Source organism: Leptidea sinapis, chromosome 22 (genome assembly GCF_905404315.1).
Source record: "Leptidea sinapis chromosome 22, ilLepSina1.1, whole genome shotgun sequence".
In the NCBI taxonomy this organism is placed as follows: domain Eukaryota; kingdom Metazoa; phylum Arthropoda; class Insecta; order Lepidoptera; family Pieridae; genus Leptidea; species Leptidea sinapis.
Window position 1 is genome coordinate 10384740 of NC_066286.1, and position 14168 is coordinate 10398907.

The window sequence follows — 14168 nt, forward strand, 5'->3', positions numbered from 1 at the left end:
TTCTAAAATCTAAATCAATGTTGAATGTTGATGTTATTATAATTAAATATTGCTGGGTACCTTTATTTGTATAATAATTTTAAAAGGTAGTACTTATCTAAAATTATAAATATTTCTGAAGAAGGCTATTTATTACAGTCATCCGATAGGCTGCATAAAAATGTGAAATGGTTTAAGTGGTTTGTAGCAATAAAACAATGTCGAGGTATAAAACACTACTTTTAATAGTTTTCTTCTTCTTATCATTCTTTTCACGAATATTTTTAGATAATGTAAAATACATTTTAGACTGTATTTCGATATCAGAGAGGATCAGTGGCCACTGGTTTATCATGACAAATACAATGTATCATTTTGTGGCTTTGAGAAATTTCATGTGTTTGACTCTAAGAAATGGGGTAACATAGTACAGGTATGCGTTCTGTGTCAATTTACATCACGTCCATGTATATGGCATTGTACCCCCTATGCTCAGGTTTCGCTTTCAGTATTGTGTGCTATCTCATTTTAATCCTAGGCATGATAGTTTTATTGTAGAATTGCATCATTTACGTAGTGAAAATTTATTTATTCTACCATAGTATGAATATATTATAAATAGAATATTTTAATAGGTAATATATTACAGATACTTAAGGATGCCAATTTTATATCTGTGGATTGTTTGGTGAAACCTAATGAAGCAAATGAAGATGACTTACTTATTGTTCATACTAAAAAGTATCTGAAGTCTTTAAAGGTGTGTAATCATAATCATCCTAATAATTTATTTAATGTTACACTATTAGGAAACAAGTTCAGCTACTTTACTTAATCCTCTACATTTATGCTGACAATATTTTTTTTTTGAGACTTAATCACATAAATAATAGGACTTTGAAAATTCACAGAATTTTAATAGTAATTGTTTGTAGATGGTAATAGGCTCTACCATAACATAGGTAACTACCATTTTTTGTAATTGTTACCAGTTCCGAGTTTTAATTATACTTTAACAACTTACGAATATGAAATAAATAGGATTCAATACTTAATTTTTTTTAATTTACAGTGGAGTACTAATGTGGCAATAATAGCTGAGGTGCCTATTATGTCATGTGTACCAAATGTTTTTGTGCAGAGAGCATATTTGAAACCCATGAGGTAAATATTTTATTTATTGCTGAGAAACCTCCAGTAATGTACAAAAAACAACTTAGTTAATATACCAGTGGGAGGCTCCTTTGCACAGGATGCCGGCTAGATTATGGGTACCACAACGGCGCCTATTTCTGCCGTGAAGTAGTAATGTGTAAGCATTACTGTGTTTCGGTCTGAAGGGCGCTGTAGCTAGTGAAATTACTACAAATGAGACTTAACATCTTATGTCTCAAGGTGACGAGCGCAATTGTGGTGCCGCTCAGAATTTTTGGGTTTTTCAAGAATCCTGAGCGTCACTGCATTGTAATGGGCAGGGCGTATCAATTATCATAAAAATAAACTTAGTTAATATTGTAAATAGTTCTAACAACAATCATCTTTATGATACTACACTGTTGAGGTGACATTTACATGTTACCTAAACAGTGCAGAAGGTTGGTCACTTTTTGCATCATTTGCAAGTGATACTTCTCTTACTAACTTCTCTCACAGATATCATAGGGATGATAACAACCCTCACCACAAGTTATTTAAGCGAGCATGAAATATTGTCCGTAAGAGTTCCTGTTTTCACGTAAAGGCCCAATCTGTTAACAGGCTACAAACAGGTGGATCTATATTGGCAGGGAAACTAGCATTGGAGAGAGGATGGGCTATCAACATCGGTGGGGGGTTCCATCACTGCAGCAGTACAAAGGGTGGGGGCTTCTGTCCGTATGCTGACATAACATTGCTTATCAAGTTTCTTGTTATGTATAGGAGTGTGCAGAATGTAATGATCGTTGACTTGGATGCTCATCAGGTAGGTTGTGCTACAGCTTAGCAAATCAAATCAAATCAAAATCAGTTTATTCACGTAGGTCACGGAAATGACACTTATGAATGTCAAAAAATAAAATAAAATAGTTTTCCTATTGAATCTTTCGCTACTTCGTAAAGGGTTGAGCTAATGAGAAGAAGTAGCAAGAAACTCATTGCCACTCTTTTATATCAAGATTTACAGATCATTTCAATTACAATATAATATGTAAAATGATGCAACAAACACACTCAAACGTCAAATAGTCAATATCTAACACGAGTAAGTCATAACAGTAAATGTAAATTAATACTAAAGTTATTGAGTACAGTAGCTGCATCATCCACATACACCATAAATAAATAAAGGTATTCTGTGAGCATTTTATAAGCGATTATAAGTAAATAAACATGTAAATATCCATACATATATATGTATACACAATAACTTTTAAGAACCTGAAACCGAGTCTCCGGCAACAGGATCATCCCGCCACCACAAGCAGCGCCCGTTCATGAGCATGACACATGAGCCAGCCATCGCCTCCCTCAACCATATTTTAGGGAAGGGGACGACCCGTCCCATGTCGCCGCCAGCTCGTTTTGTAGCAAGTTATGATTCAGATCATATTGTAGGTAATAATAAATGACACTGTTTCATATAAATTATCTAGACCCATACAGTATGAGGTATGGTTGCTGCATATTGCGCCTTCAAACCCGCCCATGTTAACTCTCTATGAAGCGCAGGTCCGACCACATATGAAGCAATGCTCCCATGTTTGGTCTGGTGCACCTCAGTACCAGCTCGAAGCATTTGTTTGATGACTGGTCATGCTTCAACTTGTGAACAGGTGTTGCTTGTCGTGCTAGGTCGACCTGTTTTAGTTAATAAATTATTACATTTGTTTACTCTTTGAATGGCTGTATCACTTTCATAATAATAATAATAATAAAAAAAAAAAACACAAAATATACCCTATTTATTATGATAAAGAAAAAACTTTTAAAACTCCCATTAGAATTCAATCTAGTTTAGTTTAGTTTCTTCTCTTTTTGTAATATTTGTACACCGTCACTTTTAAGACCTATAAATAAAGGAACCGTGTTGTATACGGCTGCTGTCAACTGGTCGACTTGGTAGGTACCTACTGAAAATCAGTGTTGGAATTGGGGTAATCCTTATTTCAATTCCAAAAAATGCTGAGTGGGTGACCTTTTCGTGACGCCGTATTTTAAATTTGTTAATTTTACTATGTATATTAAATTTTGTGTTGTCATGTATAAATGAATACTTTAATTTACTTTATCTACACCCATGCTTTAAATCCTCTATTAATGATTCTGAAACAGTTAGCTTATTGCATCATCCAAACGAGTGTTGTAATGTTGTACTGAATTTCATAACAACACTCCTATGTTTTTTTTTCGATCCCTTCATGCGCAAAGAGTTTCAACAGACAGCCACATTCTTATTGCTCGATGCGTGGTATCTGCATGAATTTCAAAAAGAGAACATTTCCGTTTACGCGCGTTCCTCACTAAGAGAACGCCGCGCGCCGTAAAAAAAAAAGTAGGTTATTCGAATCCCCGCCATTTTTCTTCGATATTTTTATTGTTTTGTTTACAAAAAATGAGCGATTCATTTTAAACTGTGAATATTCGAGTGAATTTTAATTATTGCACTATACAAAATGTAAATTACTACTAAAATAAATAATTGTTTCATTAATACTTATTTTATTTGTATATAATCAGTAATGAATTATATTAGGTTACTACTAGGACTGGTATTATAATGTTAGCAGTAAGCTAACTGTTTCAGAATCTTTTAGAGGATTCATATTCTGGGTGTAGATAAAGTCTTGTATGCAACTGTTGATAATTAGGTATTAAAACACTCATGTGATACTATTATCACCATTCCATTCCATATAAATCCACATTCGTGTTTTAATACCCCTTATTACACAACAGTTGCATAAATAACTATTACTTTCATTGTGTGTCTTCTTTATCCCATAGATAAGTCAGTGTTCCGAAAAGTTTTAAAATAAAACTTTGTTATGCACGCTTGACTTGGGGAGTAAGAATGGTGACTGTTGAATGCGTGACGAAAGCGTTACGAAGGAACGTGAACGTCATTTCTTGACATGGGGAATAAGCTGGTGAAGACCTGACGAGAGCGTTACGAACGAACACTAGCGTTACTCAAACGGTGGTTTCTTGAGTTGGGGAGTAAAGTGTTTAGGTGCGCGGTCTTTCTACCTTCCTTATAGGCTGGTGTTGCCAGCTTGTGTGTTTGTTGCGATTCTTCTGGTGCTGCAGGAGAGTATTGGCGTTGATGATTATTTACTATCAGATGACGTGTGACAAGAAAAAGTATTTTTTCTCAAAATCTCATAATTTCCGATTAAATGTCTTCCTGTTGATAATTTTTAATATGTTTGCAAATTTAGCTGCAATGCAATATTTCAGGGCAATGGCTATGAGAGGGATTTTCTCGGAGTTCCCGAAGTATATATAATGGACATGTACAATAAATATATTTATCCCAAAGATGAGAAAGCGAAAGGTGCTATCAGAAGGAAGATAGAGTTAAATAACAGAGTTGAGGATCTCGAATACATGGTGAAGTTGAGGCAGTGAGTTTTACTTTATTAGTGTTTAATTGTTACAAAATTCTTTTCCAAAAAAGGAAACAGTTCGGATCCGGCAAATTACAGGCCTATTGCTATAACCTCTCTGCTTTCCAAAATAATGGAGAGCATAATTAACTGCCAGCTCTTGGTATACCTAGAAGATCACCAGTTGATCAACAACTGACAGTACGGCTTTCGCTATGGTCGGTCGGCAGGCGATCATCTGGTATACCTAACACATAGATGGGCTGCGGCTATTCAAAGTAAGGAGGAAGGCCTGGATATAGCGAAGGCCTTTTTTGGTGTATGGTTCAAGGCGTTCCTCTCAAAACTTCCATCATTTGTGCTTCCCGAGAGCTTATGAAAGTGGACCTCCAGCTTCCTCACTACCTCCTACAGGATGTTGTCGACGTAACCGTCGAGTACGTAGCAATAACTTGCTCTAACCCGATACCCGTGAACGCTGGAGTGCGCCAAGGCTGTATGCTATGTCCCACGCTATTTCTTCTGCATATCAATGATATGTTGGACACCTCCAACATACATTGCTATGCAGACGACAGCACTGGTGATGCCGTATACACGGGCCATGCAGGTCTTTCTCGGGAAATCGTTGACCAGAAACTTGTGTCTTCTATCGAGTACTCTTTTGAGAAGGTCGCGGAATGGGGTAAATTGAACCTTGTCCTATTTAACCCCCAGAAGACAAGTTTGCGCGCTTACCGCTAAAAATTCCCATTATATTCCCGTATCACCGCTCTTCAACAGCACTTCCCTTAAAGCCTCGCCTAGAATCGGAATAATGGGTCTCGAAATCTCTTTTCCGTGGCCATCTGAAGGGCAAAGGTAAATTGGCTTCGAAGATGCTGGGCATCATTAAAAGAGCATGGCAATACTTCAAGCCGGCCCACATTCTAGCGCTCTACAAAGCGCGGTCCGGCCACACATATAGTATTGCTGTCATCTCTGGTCTGGCGCACCCCAGTATCAGCTCGATCCATTTGACTGCGTGCAACGCAGAGCAGCTCGAATTGTCGGGGACCCAGTGCTCTGTGAACGGCTGGATCACTTAGCGTTGCTTAGAGACGTCGCTTCATTGTGTGTCTTTATCACGGGGAGTGTACCGAACTAGTGTTTGACCTGATTCCTGCCGCCAAATTCCACATTCGCACGAAACGCCACAAGTTAGGATATCATCCCCACCATTTGGATGTGTGGCGGTCCTCCACAGTGCGGTTTTCAAAGAGCTTTTTTCCACGTACTACATAGCTGTAGAATGAGCTTCCTTGTGCGGTGTTGCCGGGACGAGACAAAGGTACCCTTCAAAAAAAGCGCGTACACCTCCCTTATAGGCCGGCAACGCTCCTGTGATTCCTCTGGTGTTGCAAGAAAATGTGGGCGGCGGTGATCACTTAACACCAGGTGACCTGTACGGTCGTATATCCTCCTAATCCATAAAAATAAAATAAAATCTCAAATTTTTGGTTTTTCTTTCTTCAACACACACAAAAACAGTTTTCGCCGTTTCTCGTGCTTCGCGATGAATAAAAACTCTTATTTTTTGGAAAGGACCTAATGGACTCGTATCAGTCATTATTAAAATAAAAAAAAATAACACGGGATCGCAACTTTAGTATTAACGCGATAACTGTAAAGCACGGCACATCACTACACTACAGGCGCGCGAGGCGAGGCGTGCGGAAAGCGGGGGGAGATGCTCCCGCTCTATACCCCAGGCCCCGACTGCATTCAACTCGCATATAGGCGACCTTATCACAATTCAGTTCTTACCAGTGGGAGGCTCAATTGCACAGAATGCCAGCTAGATTATGGGTACCACAACGGCGCCTATTTCTGCCATGAAGCAGTAATGTGTAAACATTACTTTCCGAAGGGTGCCGTAGCTTGTGAAATTACAGGGCAAATGATGCTTAACATCTTATGTCTAAAGGTGACGAGCGCAATTGTAGTGCCGCTCAGAATTTTTGGGTTTTTCAAGAATCATCAGCTGAACGTCTTGATCGCCTCGTCCCTTATTTTCATTAAAAAAAACTTCAGCGATCTCTTCATTAATTAATGATTAATCAGAATTACCTCTTAAAAGAGTTTTCAGGTATTTCCATGCGCTCGTTGAGTTTTATTAATGTATTAAAAAAATTTCAGGAATTTAAAGGCCGCATTAAAGGAATTTAAGCCCGACATATTGGTTTATAACGCCGGAACAGACATTCTCGATGACGACCCACTAGGACACATGCACATCAGTGATATTGTAAGTTTATTGGGTCTTCACGCTTTGATAGCCGCTTAATAGTTGCAAATGTGTAATAAATGCTAATAGAGACTCCTCCCCTTGTTCTGCCGCTATATAATAATAATAATGACACACAGATTATCAAGATAATTGCACAACGAAAAAATGAAAGAATTGTTTATTCACAATAATTAATAGCAATTTAGTCTTTTAAATGTACTTCTTTAATCTCAAATTAATTATAATATTATGTAGGGTGCTTTTTGTGTACGTTGTTTTGGTGTATTTTTACACGGCGCTATATGAGGGTAGTTTTAAAATTCTTCAGCAAGCAAATGATAACCGTGAGCATGAGTGCCTGTTCAAACTAGGCATATCCTGTACTATGGGTACAAGACAACGATATATTTAATATGCATACTCAAACATACATATAAACATCCATGACTCGAAAACAAATATCCAAATTCATCATATGAATGTTTGCACTGGGATTCGAATCCGGGACTAGGGGCCCCGCTTAGTAGTCAGGGTCACTAACCATTGGGCTATATGGGTCGTCAATATTTAAATATATACCTACAATCTTAGAATAATAACGCTTAGAACGTGAGGAGGCCCAAGCGAAATGAAGCACTTTCAGTGTGGTCGTTTATGACCACATACGTTTCCCGCCGCGTCAGTTTCATTCTGTCAACTTCCAGGACAATCAGTGCGCGAAATTTAATTAAAAACTAGTCAAGTTTTCAATTAAATTTCGCGCACTGTGCAGTGTAAGGGTGTCACAAAGCTTCTTATAATAAAAATTATATATAAATACTACATACTATTTATTTAAAATACTAAATACTATTTCACAACTTTTAATTTAAGCTAATACATTCGTCAAAACAGCAAAATATTTTGTAAACAAAACAGAAGCCATTAAAAAATATGTTGCCAGCTGTGAAAGAACTATTTTCCCCGAGTTCCTCCGCTGGGATAGCTTTTTGTGTTTATTGGTAGATATTGATAGGAGGCTGAAACGTACGACGCCACATGATGTTATAAGTATTCAAAGTCAAAGTCAAATAATCTTAATTCAATTAGGCTTAAACTAAGCGCTTTGTATAGTCACTTTAAATATTTCCTTTAAATTACTAAATTTACCATATGTTCGGAAAAGTTGAGCTCGTGAGAACATTACCGGCCACTCTTTTTAACCGGCTTCAAAAAAGGAGGAGGTTCTCAATACGTCGGTATGTTTTTGCAGTGAAAGTTCTTTATCGACGTATGAAATAAAGTTTATAGCAATTCGTCACGATTTTCGGTTACGCGCCTTTTTGTTTTTTTTTTAAATCCAAGATGGCCGCCAGACAAATTTATGATTTCAACAATATTGATATCGAATCCGCGGTTTTCGAGGGTGCAGATAACGAATTTACCATCATTTTTGAAATCCAAGATGGCCGCCGCGTAAACTTACGATTTAAAAGATTCTAGTTCCATGTGGCACAACAATTTCCGAAAGATGCCTATAAGTTGTTTGGCATTAGGGTTATCATTATAATTTAAAATAATTTTATAAAAATAATTTTTCATCGCAGCCATCATGGATTTCAAAAATGATCCCAAATTCGTTCACTGCACCCTTCTAAAACTCTTTTTCGTCTCGCTTTTTCGTTTCATCGAGTTTCAAAAAACAACGATTATAAGGAAGTGGCAGTTCAAAAATTGTTACAACAATAAATATATACGTACGTGATGTTTTTATTGAATTCTTAATTTATATTTTATTTCATCTTTCTTTATTACATATATAATCTAGTATTTCTTTCAATTGACTAATTTAGGAAAATGTCTATTCACTTGCAACGTTATTTGGCTGTCTGTGTGCGTGTTAGCGAATGTAAGTACGTGACGCTCACGCACACATTAATTATAATGTTACTTCTATATTGACAGAAACTATGAATGAAACTATCGTTCTGAGCGTTATTATTCTATGCCTACAATACTACATCGACGTCTAGTTGCTAAAATATACAAGGGTCACTAACTAAGGAGCAAAAATGGGTCGTCCCATGAGAATACAATCACACGTCGAGATGCCTACATACGAGTACGCATTTAATGGTAGTGGTACCTCGCGTGTAGGAAGGGGAGGGAAGGCAGCAAGGAAAAAATCAGTATTCGTTCGGAAATATATTTTCGGTAGTAAATTGATTATATATTTTAACTTTTTTTTCAGGGTATAATAAAACGTGATGAGTTCGTGTTTGAAATGTGCAAGGCTCACAAAATCCCCATTGTGATGCTAACAAGTGGGGGCTACCTTCGAAAGACCGCCAGAATTATCGCCAACTCTATCGTCAATCTGAAAAACAAAAATCTCATTGGTAACGAGCCCAGAAACTTTGCAGAGCGAACTCCTGAAACCCGCGAGTAGAATATCATTCTTCAAGTAGACTTGATGAAGTAGATCATGTAGTTAAATATCTCGATTAATGTCATGATATGAAGAGATTGTTATAAAAAAAAACTAACCGACGAATTGAGAACCTTCTTCTTTTTTGAAGTCTGTTAAAAACAATGGATGCCTCGACGGGGTAATGTATAGAAATAATATTTGAAATGCGATACTACTAAATACATAGTCTTTCTAAAAGACTTCATGAAAATGTAACATTGATAGAATGGATTTTTAATATACTTTCCCATACTTAGCACATCAAAGAAGGTATGACCGAATGGGAATAATTCTCTTTTTGGAATAGCGATACTATTGAATGCACAGTTATGTATTCTTTCGAAAAGACTTCATGAAATAATGTCGATTGAATGTATTTTTAACATCCTTCTATCGATTGAAGAATCCTCAAGGTTATGATTAATCCATCATAAAACTTAATGACCGAATGTCTTTCGAGAAGACGTCATAAATAATGTGAAAATAGACGAAATTTATTTTAAATCTATTTAACAGCTGACGTAAATGGATGACCGGCAGGGAAATTGGATGACCGGTTGGGAAAATACTCTCGTTTTAGCTCGCAATACAGTGATACAATATTCCTGAAACCTTATTAATGAAATGATAGAATGCTAATTTTGTTAAGGTTTACAATAAGCAGAGAATGTATATTGACTCCTCAGAAAAATGAAAACGTTTTTGAGTAAAATACGAAATGTAATCTAGCAAAAAATGTGCTAAATGGAACGAAGTCTATTGAAATCATTAATCAAAACGTTTAAAACTTTGAATAAAATTAAATTCCGTAATATGTATTGTTCTAGTTGCACAACGAAAAAATTAAATAATTGTTTTTTCACAATAATTAATAGCAATTTAGTCTTTTAAATGTACTTCTTAATCTCAAATTAATTATAATATTATGTAGGGTGCTATTTGTGTACTTTTTGTTTTCGTGTTTTTTTTTACAAATAATTCAATTCCGACCACTCGATCACACGGCGCTATATGAGGGTAGTTTTAAAATTGTTCAACAAGCAAATAATAACCGTGACCATGAGTGACTGTTCACACACACTCAAACAGACTCGAGAATAAGTAAGAGATGAAATAGGTATCGAAGAGATTTTAATGGAAATTATTATTACTAAAGATCAGTATTGATAATATTATTAGTATACTTTGGTGTTTATCACCACCGAGAAAATTTATCGTATTTTGGCTGTGTAATATTATAGTAAATATTCCCGATGTGTTATCAGACTACATCAGCTCTGTAAGAAAAAAACGATTCACTCGATTGTATGAAACGTGCAGTCATTGACAGATGACGGCTATAATCCTGTAAAAAACAGAGATAGCTGGATTATACTTCGATCGCCAATCGCTATACTGTATTTACTACTATTTCAAAGTTATATGTAACCACGGCACGTTTCATACTAATTTTACTCAGGTAGTCCTGCCTCTTATTACGTAGTATTTACATTCTCTTTTGACTACATAATGAGACATAGAGAAAAAACCTAAACCTAAATGATTTTAACATAGATTCGTTTATTGTATATTTTCTATTTTGTAAACGTTATGGCGCATTCCATATATATTCTGTGATTTTAGATTTGTGTATGTGATACATAAAATGATCTCATTATTTCGTGCCAAAAATATAATATATGTAATTTAAATTCTATCAACTTGTTCTTTGTTTCTATTATATTAATTACTATTTAATGAATAAAAAGTATATTTATTATGAACATTTTATTTGAACATCCTATCAATAAATGATAATTTTTAAATTATATTATTTTATGTGCCTTCGAAAATGTAGTAAAATCATAACATACTTACCTAACACGGACGAGTAAAAAAAGAAGGACTCGGCGCCGTGATATTAGCAAGTGAAGCACCTTTATGCTAGTGTGTGTGCGGTTACGGGGGATACCAGTTACACAATTTTTTCTCCCTTAAATAATCATATATCCACAAATACTTTTACGTTATTGTTTTTACACTTTTTTATAACGCACGACGGCATTTTTAAAATATTTTATTGAGACGCAAAATGATCTGTCACAGACGATGACAATTCCTATAATGGCCGCCTATCGGCCTGTAGTAGTATGTGCGCGAGGGGCTTACAATTACAATGTATTTACACGTTAAACGGCTTGTTATGGCGCTACACTGTTATGTAAGGTGACACGGAGTCCTTATTTTTTTACTAGTCCGTGTTACCTAAGTACTTATTTCATTTTATGACAATTATACACCGAAATTGCACGAGTTTAAACTCCATTAAAGGATAGTTAACTAGTAATTGGCAGGAAATGCACTATGAGCCCCATACCAGTTTCCGGTCAAAATAGCTGTAGTATTTTTTATGACAATTACGCGGTGTCCTACGTGGGCGAATCAACGCGAACGCGATTGCGAAACGATCCGATGCGAATTTATGCGGTGCGGAGCGATGCGGCTACTCTGTCCTATGTGCGCGCGAACCGTCCCCTCCGCGCCCTCCGCCGCCGTTCAGTTCAGTTAGCATTAATCATTTGCCATGGACGGACGGAAGCTAATGTTGTTGGAAAATTCATATCTTAAATATGAGATATTGAAGAAGTGTATAAAGCAGAGAAGTGGAACTAATACTGTGTACTTAGAAAGGCATTCTCGTGGGGAATTTCATAATTTGTACCAGGATTTACGTACTCAACCCCTGTTGTTCAAGGAATATTGTCGAATGTTACCTACAACGTTTGACTATATTGTACAAGCCATTAAACCTGTTCTGCAATTTACTACAACAAATTTTCAGGAACCTATTTCTGTAGAAGAACGACTTATGGTGACTTTGAGGTAAGAAAACTATGAAATAAATGTTAGAGATTATATATAATATTAATTAAGTTTAATTAGTAAGTATGTACATAATTGCAATACTTTCACAAAGATGTGCAATAGCCATGTTGTTGAGCACTGGATTGTGGTGGGTTTAACTTTGACAGCTCCATTAGAAGAAGCTCCTGCATCTGCGTTCTAAAATGTAATTTGTTGAGTGATGGCAACTGTTTCATGTAAGGTAATATTGATTTGAACCAAAGAAGGTCGTCGTCAGTATTATCTGGTTGATCTTCGCGAAGAATTTTCATTTTTTCTCTCTCAATATCGAGAAATGCTTCGAGACTTATATCTTTTCTTTTGCGTGTTTGCCTTGTGATAGCTGGCAACGAGGATGAAGGCGAAGGACCTGGCAACGAGGGCGAAGGTGGACGATCTTGTCTAAGGCTGTTATCTATGGACATGTTCTGTGGTATTTCTTCTAAAATAGACGCAGATTCAGGGAGCTGGGTGTTGTCATTGTCAGATGCGTTCATGTTGAATATCTCTTCTGGACTAGCCGCGTCTGAATACACTGACAGATCTACTGAATTGTTTTCGGAGTCTTATGATATAATATTCCCTTCTGTTTGTCGGGGTTTCAGAACTACTTTTAAAAAAGACATGGCCTCAAAATGTGGCCATGTGCCTGTATACTTCGGCTCATTATCGGCGTCAGTCCCAGAACGTGGCTTAGGAATTTTTTTTAATTCTTTACTAAACGTGTCTCTCAAATTTTTCCATTTTTTCTTAGTCATTTCACCTGTAAAAAGAATAGGAATTATAACTTAATATTTTGCATTATTTCAGGTATTTGGCCACAGGTATACAATTTCGGCAACTCGCTTTCTCGTTCAGAATTTCAAAATCTGCTATTTCTACAATCGTACCACAAGTTTGCAAAGCTATATTGACTCAATTAGTTAGGAAACACATGCCCGAACCTTCAGAAGATAGCTTTAAAAACATAGCGCAATGTTTTTGGGACAGATGGCAGTTTCCTAATTGCATTGGATGTATTGACGGAAAGCACATTCGCATAATAAAACCAAAAAAGAGTGGTTCCATGTATTATAATTACAAATCCTTTTTTTCGATTGGGTTGTTAGCAGTCACTGACGCAAATTATAAGTTTGTAATGATAAATGTGGGTTCCTATGGAAAAGACAACGATGCCGGTGTTTTTGAGGAATGCCCCTTTCGAATAGCAATAGAACAAGGAAGACTAAAAATACCTAAAGAACAAGTATTACCGGGCTCTAATATCATAGCTCCGTATGTGCTCCTTGGAGATACGGCGTTTCCTCTAAAGAAATACCTATTGCGACCTTTTCCAGAAAAATCAACGGTTAAAGGGGACGCTAAAGATAATTATAATTATCGCTTATCTCGAGCCAGAATGGTGGTGGAATGTTCTTTTGGTTCAATAACTTCTAAATTCAGAATTCTACATAAATCTATCGAAACGAATGTTACAAATGCAGTTCATATCGTCAAAGCCATATGTTTACTACACAATATTATAAGGGATCTTGAATCAATAAATGAGAATGAGTTAATGTCTTTCCGAAAAACATATCAAAATATGTCACAAACACAAAGACATAATTCTCAAAGAAGATACAATGCTACATCACGAGCAGCCGCACAGGCAAGAGAAAACTAAACTGTATTTTGAGCAACATCCTTTGCTAAGAATGTAATAATAATAAAGAAATATGTTGTACTTACTTGTAGTCCCAATTATTTTAGCCACAGCCTCCCATTCCCGCGTTAGGGACGAGACGTGCAGTGGTTCAGCTGATGGTAATTGAAACGACCTGCCCATTACAATGCACTAAATTGCGCTCAGGATTCCTGAAAATCCCAAAATCTGATTGGCACTACAATTGCGGTCGTCTCCCTATGAGACATAAGACGTTAAGTCTAGTTTGCCCAGTAATTTCACTAGCTACGGCGCCCTTCAGACTGAAACACAATAATGCTTACACATTACTGCTTT

General features: G+C 36.4%; 2 protein-coding genes across 2 annotated transcripts; both read left to right on the forward strand.

The window, feature by feature from the left end:
- Window positions 1-20: 20 nt before the first annotated feature.
- LOC126970854 (histone deacetylase 11) lies at window positions 21-10965 on the forward strand. Its single transcript, XM_050817003.1, has 8 exons — window positions 21-205; window positions 289-412; window positions 629-739; window positions 1052-1143; window positions 1738-1942; window positions 4417-4583; window positions 6744-6852; window positions 9065-10965. The coding sequence occupies exons 1-8, from the start codon at window positions 198-200 to the stop codon at window positions 9260-9262; spliced, it is 1014 nt and encodes a 337-aa protein (XP_050672960.1). The 5' UTR covers window positions 21-197; the 3' UTR covers window positions 9263-10965.
- Window positions 10966-11819: 854 nt separating this feature from the next.
- LOC126970773 (putative nuclease HARBI1) lies at window positions 11820-13832 on the forward strand. Its single transcript, XM_050816846.1, has 2 exons — window positions 11820-12145; window positions 12977-13832. The coding sequence occupies exons 1-2, from the start codon at window positions 11847-11849 to the stop codon at window positions 13830-13832; spliced, it is 1155 nt and encodes a 384-aa protein (XP_050672803.1). The 5' UTR covers window positions 11820-11846.
- Window positions 13833-14168: the final 336 nt, after the last annotated feature.

Excerpts from the sequence above, each read along its gene's own strand:
- LOC126970854 (XM_050817003.1), top strand. Across the intron at positions 1,144-1,737 it reads GCATATTTGAAACCCATGAG|GCTACAAACAGGTGGATCTA; the intron begins GTAAATATTTTA and ends ATCTGTTAACAG. Across the intron at positions 6,853-9,064 it reads ACATGCACATCAGTGATATT|GGTATAATAAAACGTGATGA; the intron begins GTAAGTTTATTG and ends CTTTTTTTTCAG.
- LOC126970773 (XM_050816846.1), top strand. The coding sequence starts at position 11,847 with ATGGACGGACGGAAGCTAATGTTGTTGGAAAATTCATATCTTAAATAT. Across the intron at positions 12,146-12,976 it reads CGACTTATGGTGACTTTGAG|GTATTTGGCCACAGGTATAC; the intron begins GTAAGAAAACTA and ends GCATTATTTCAG.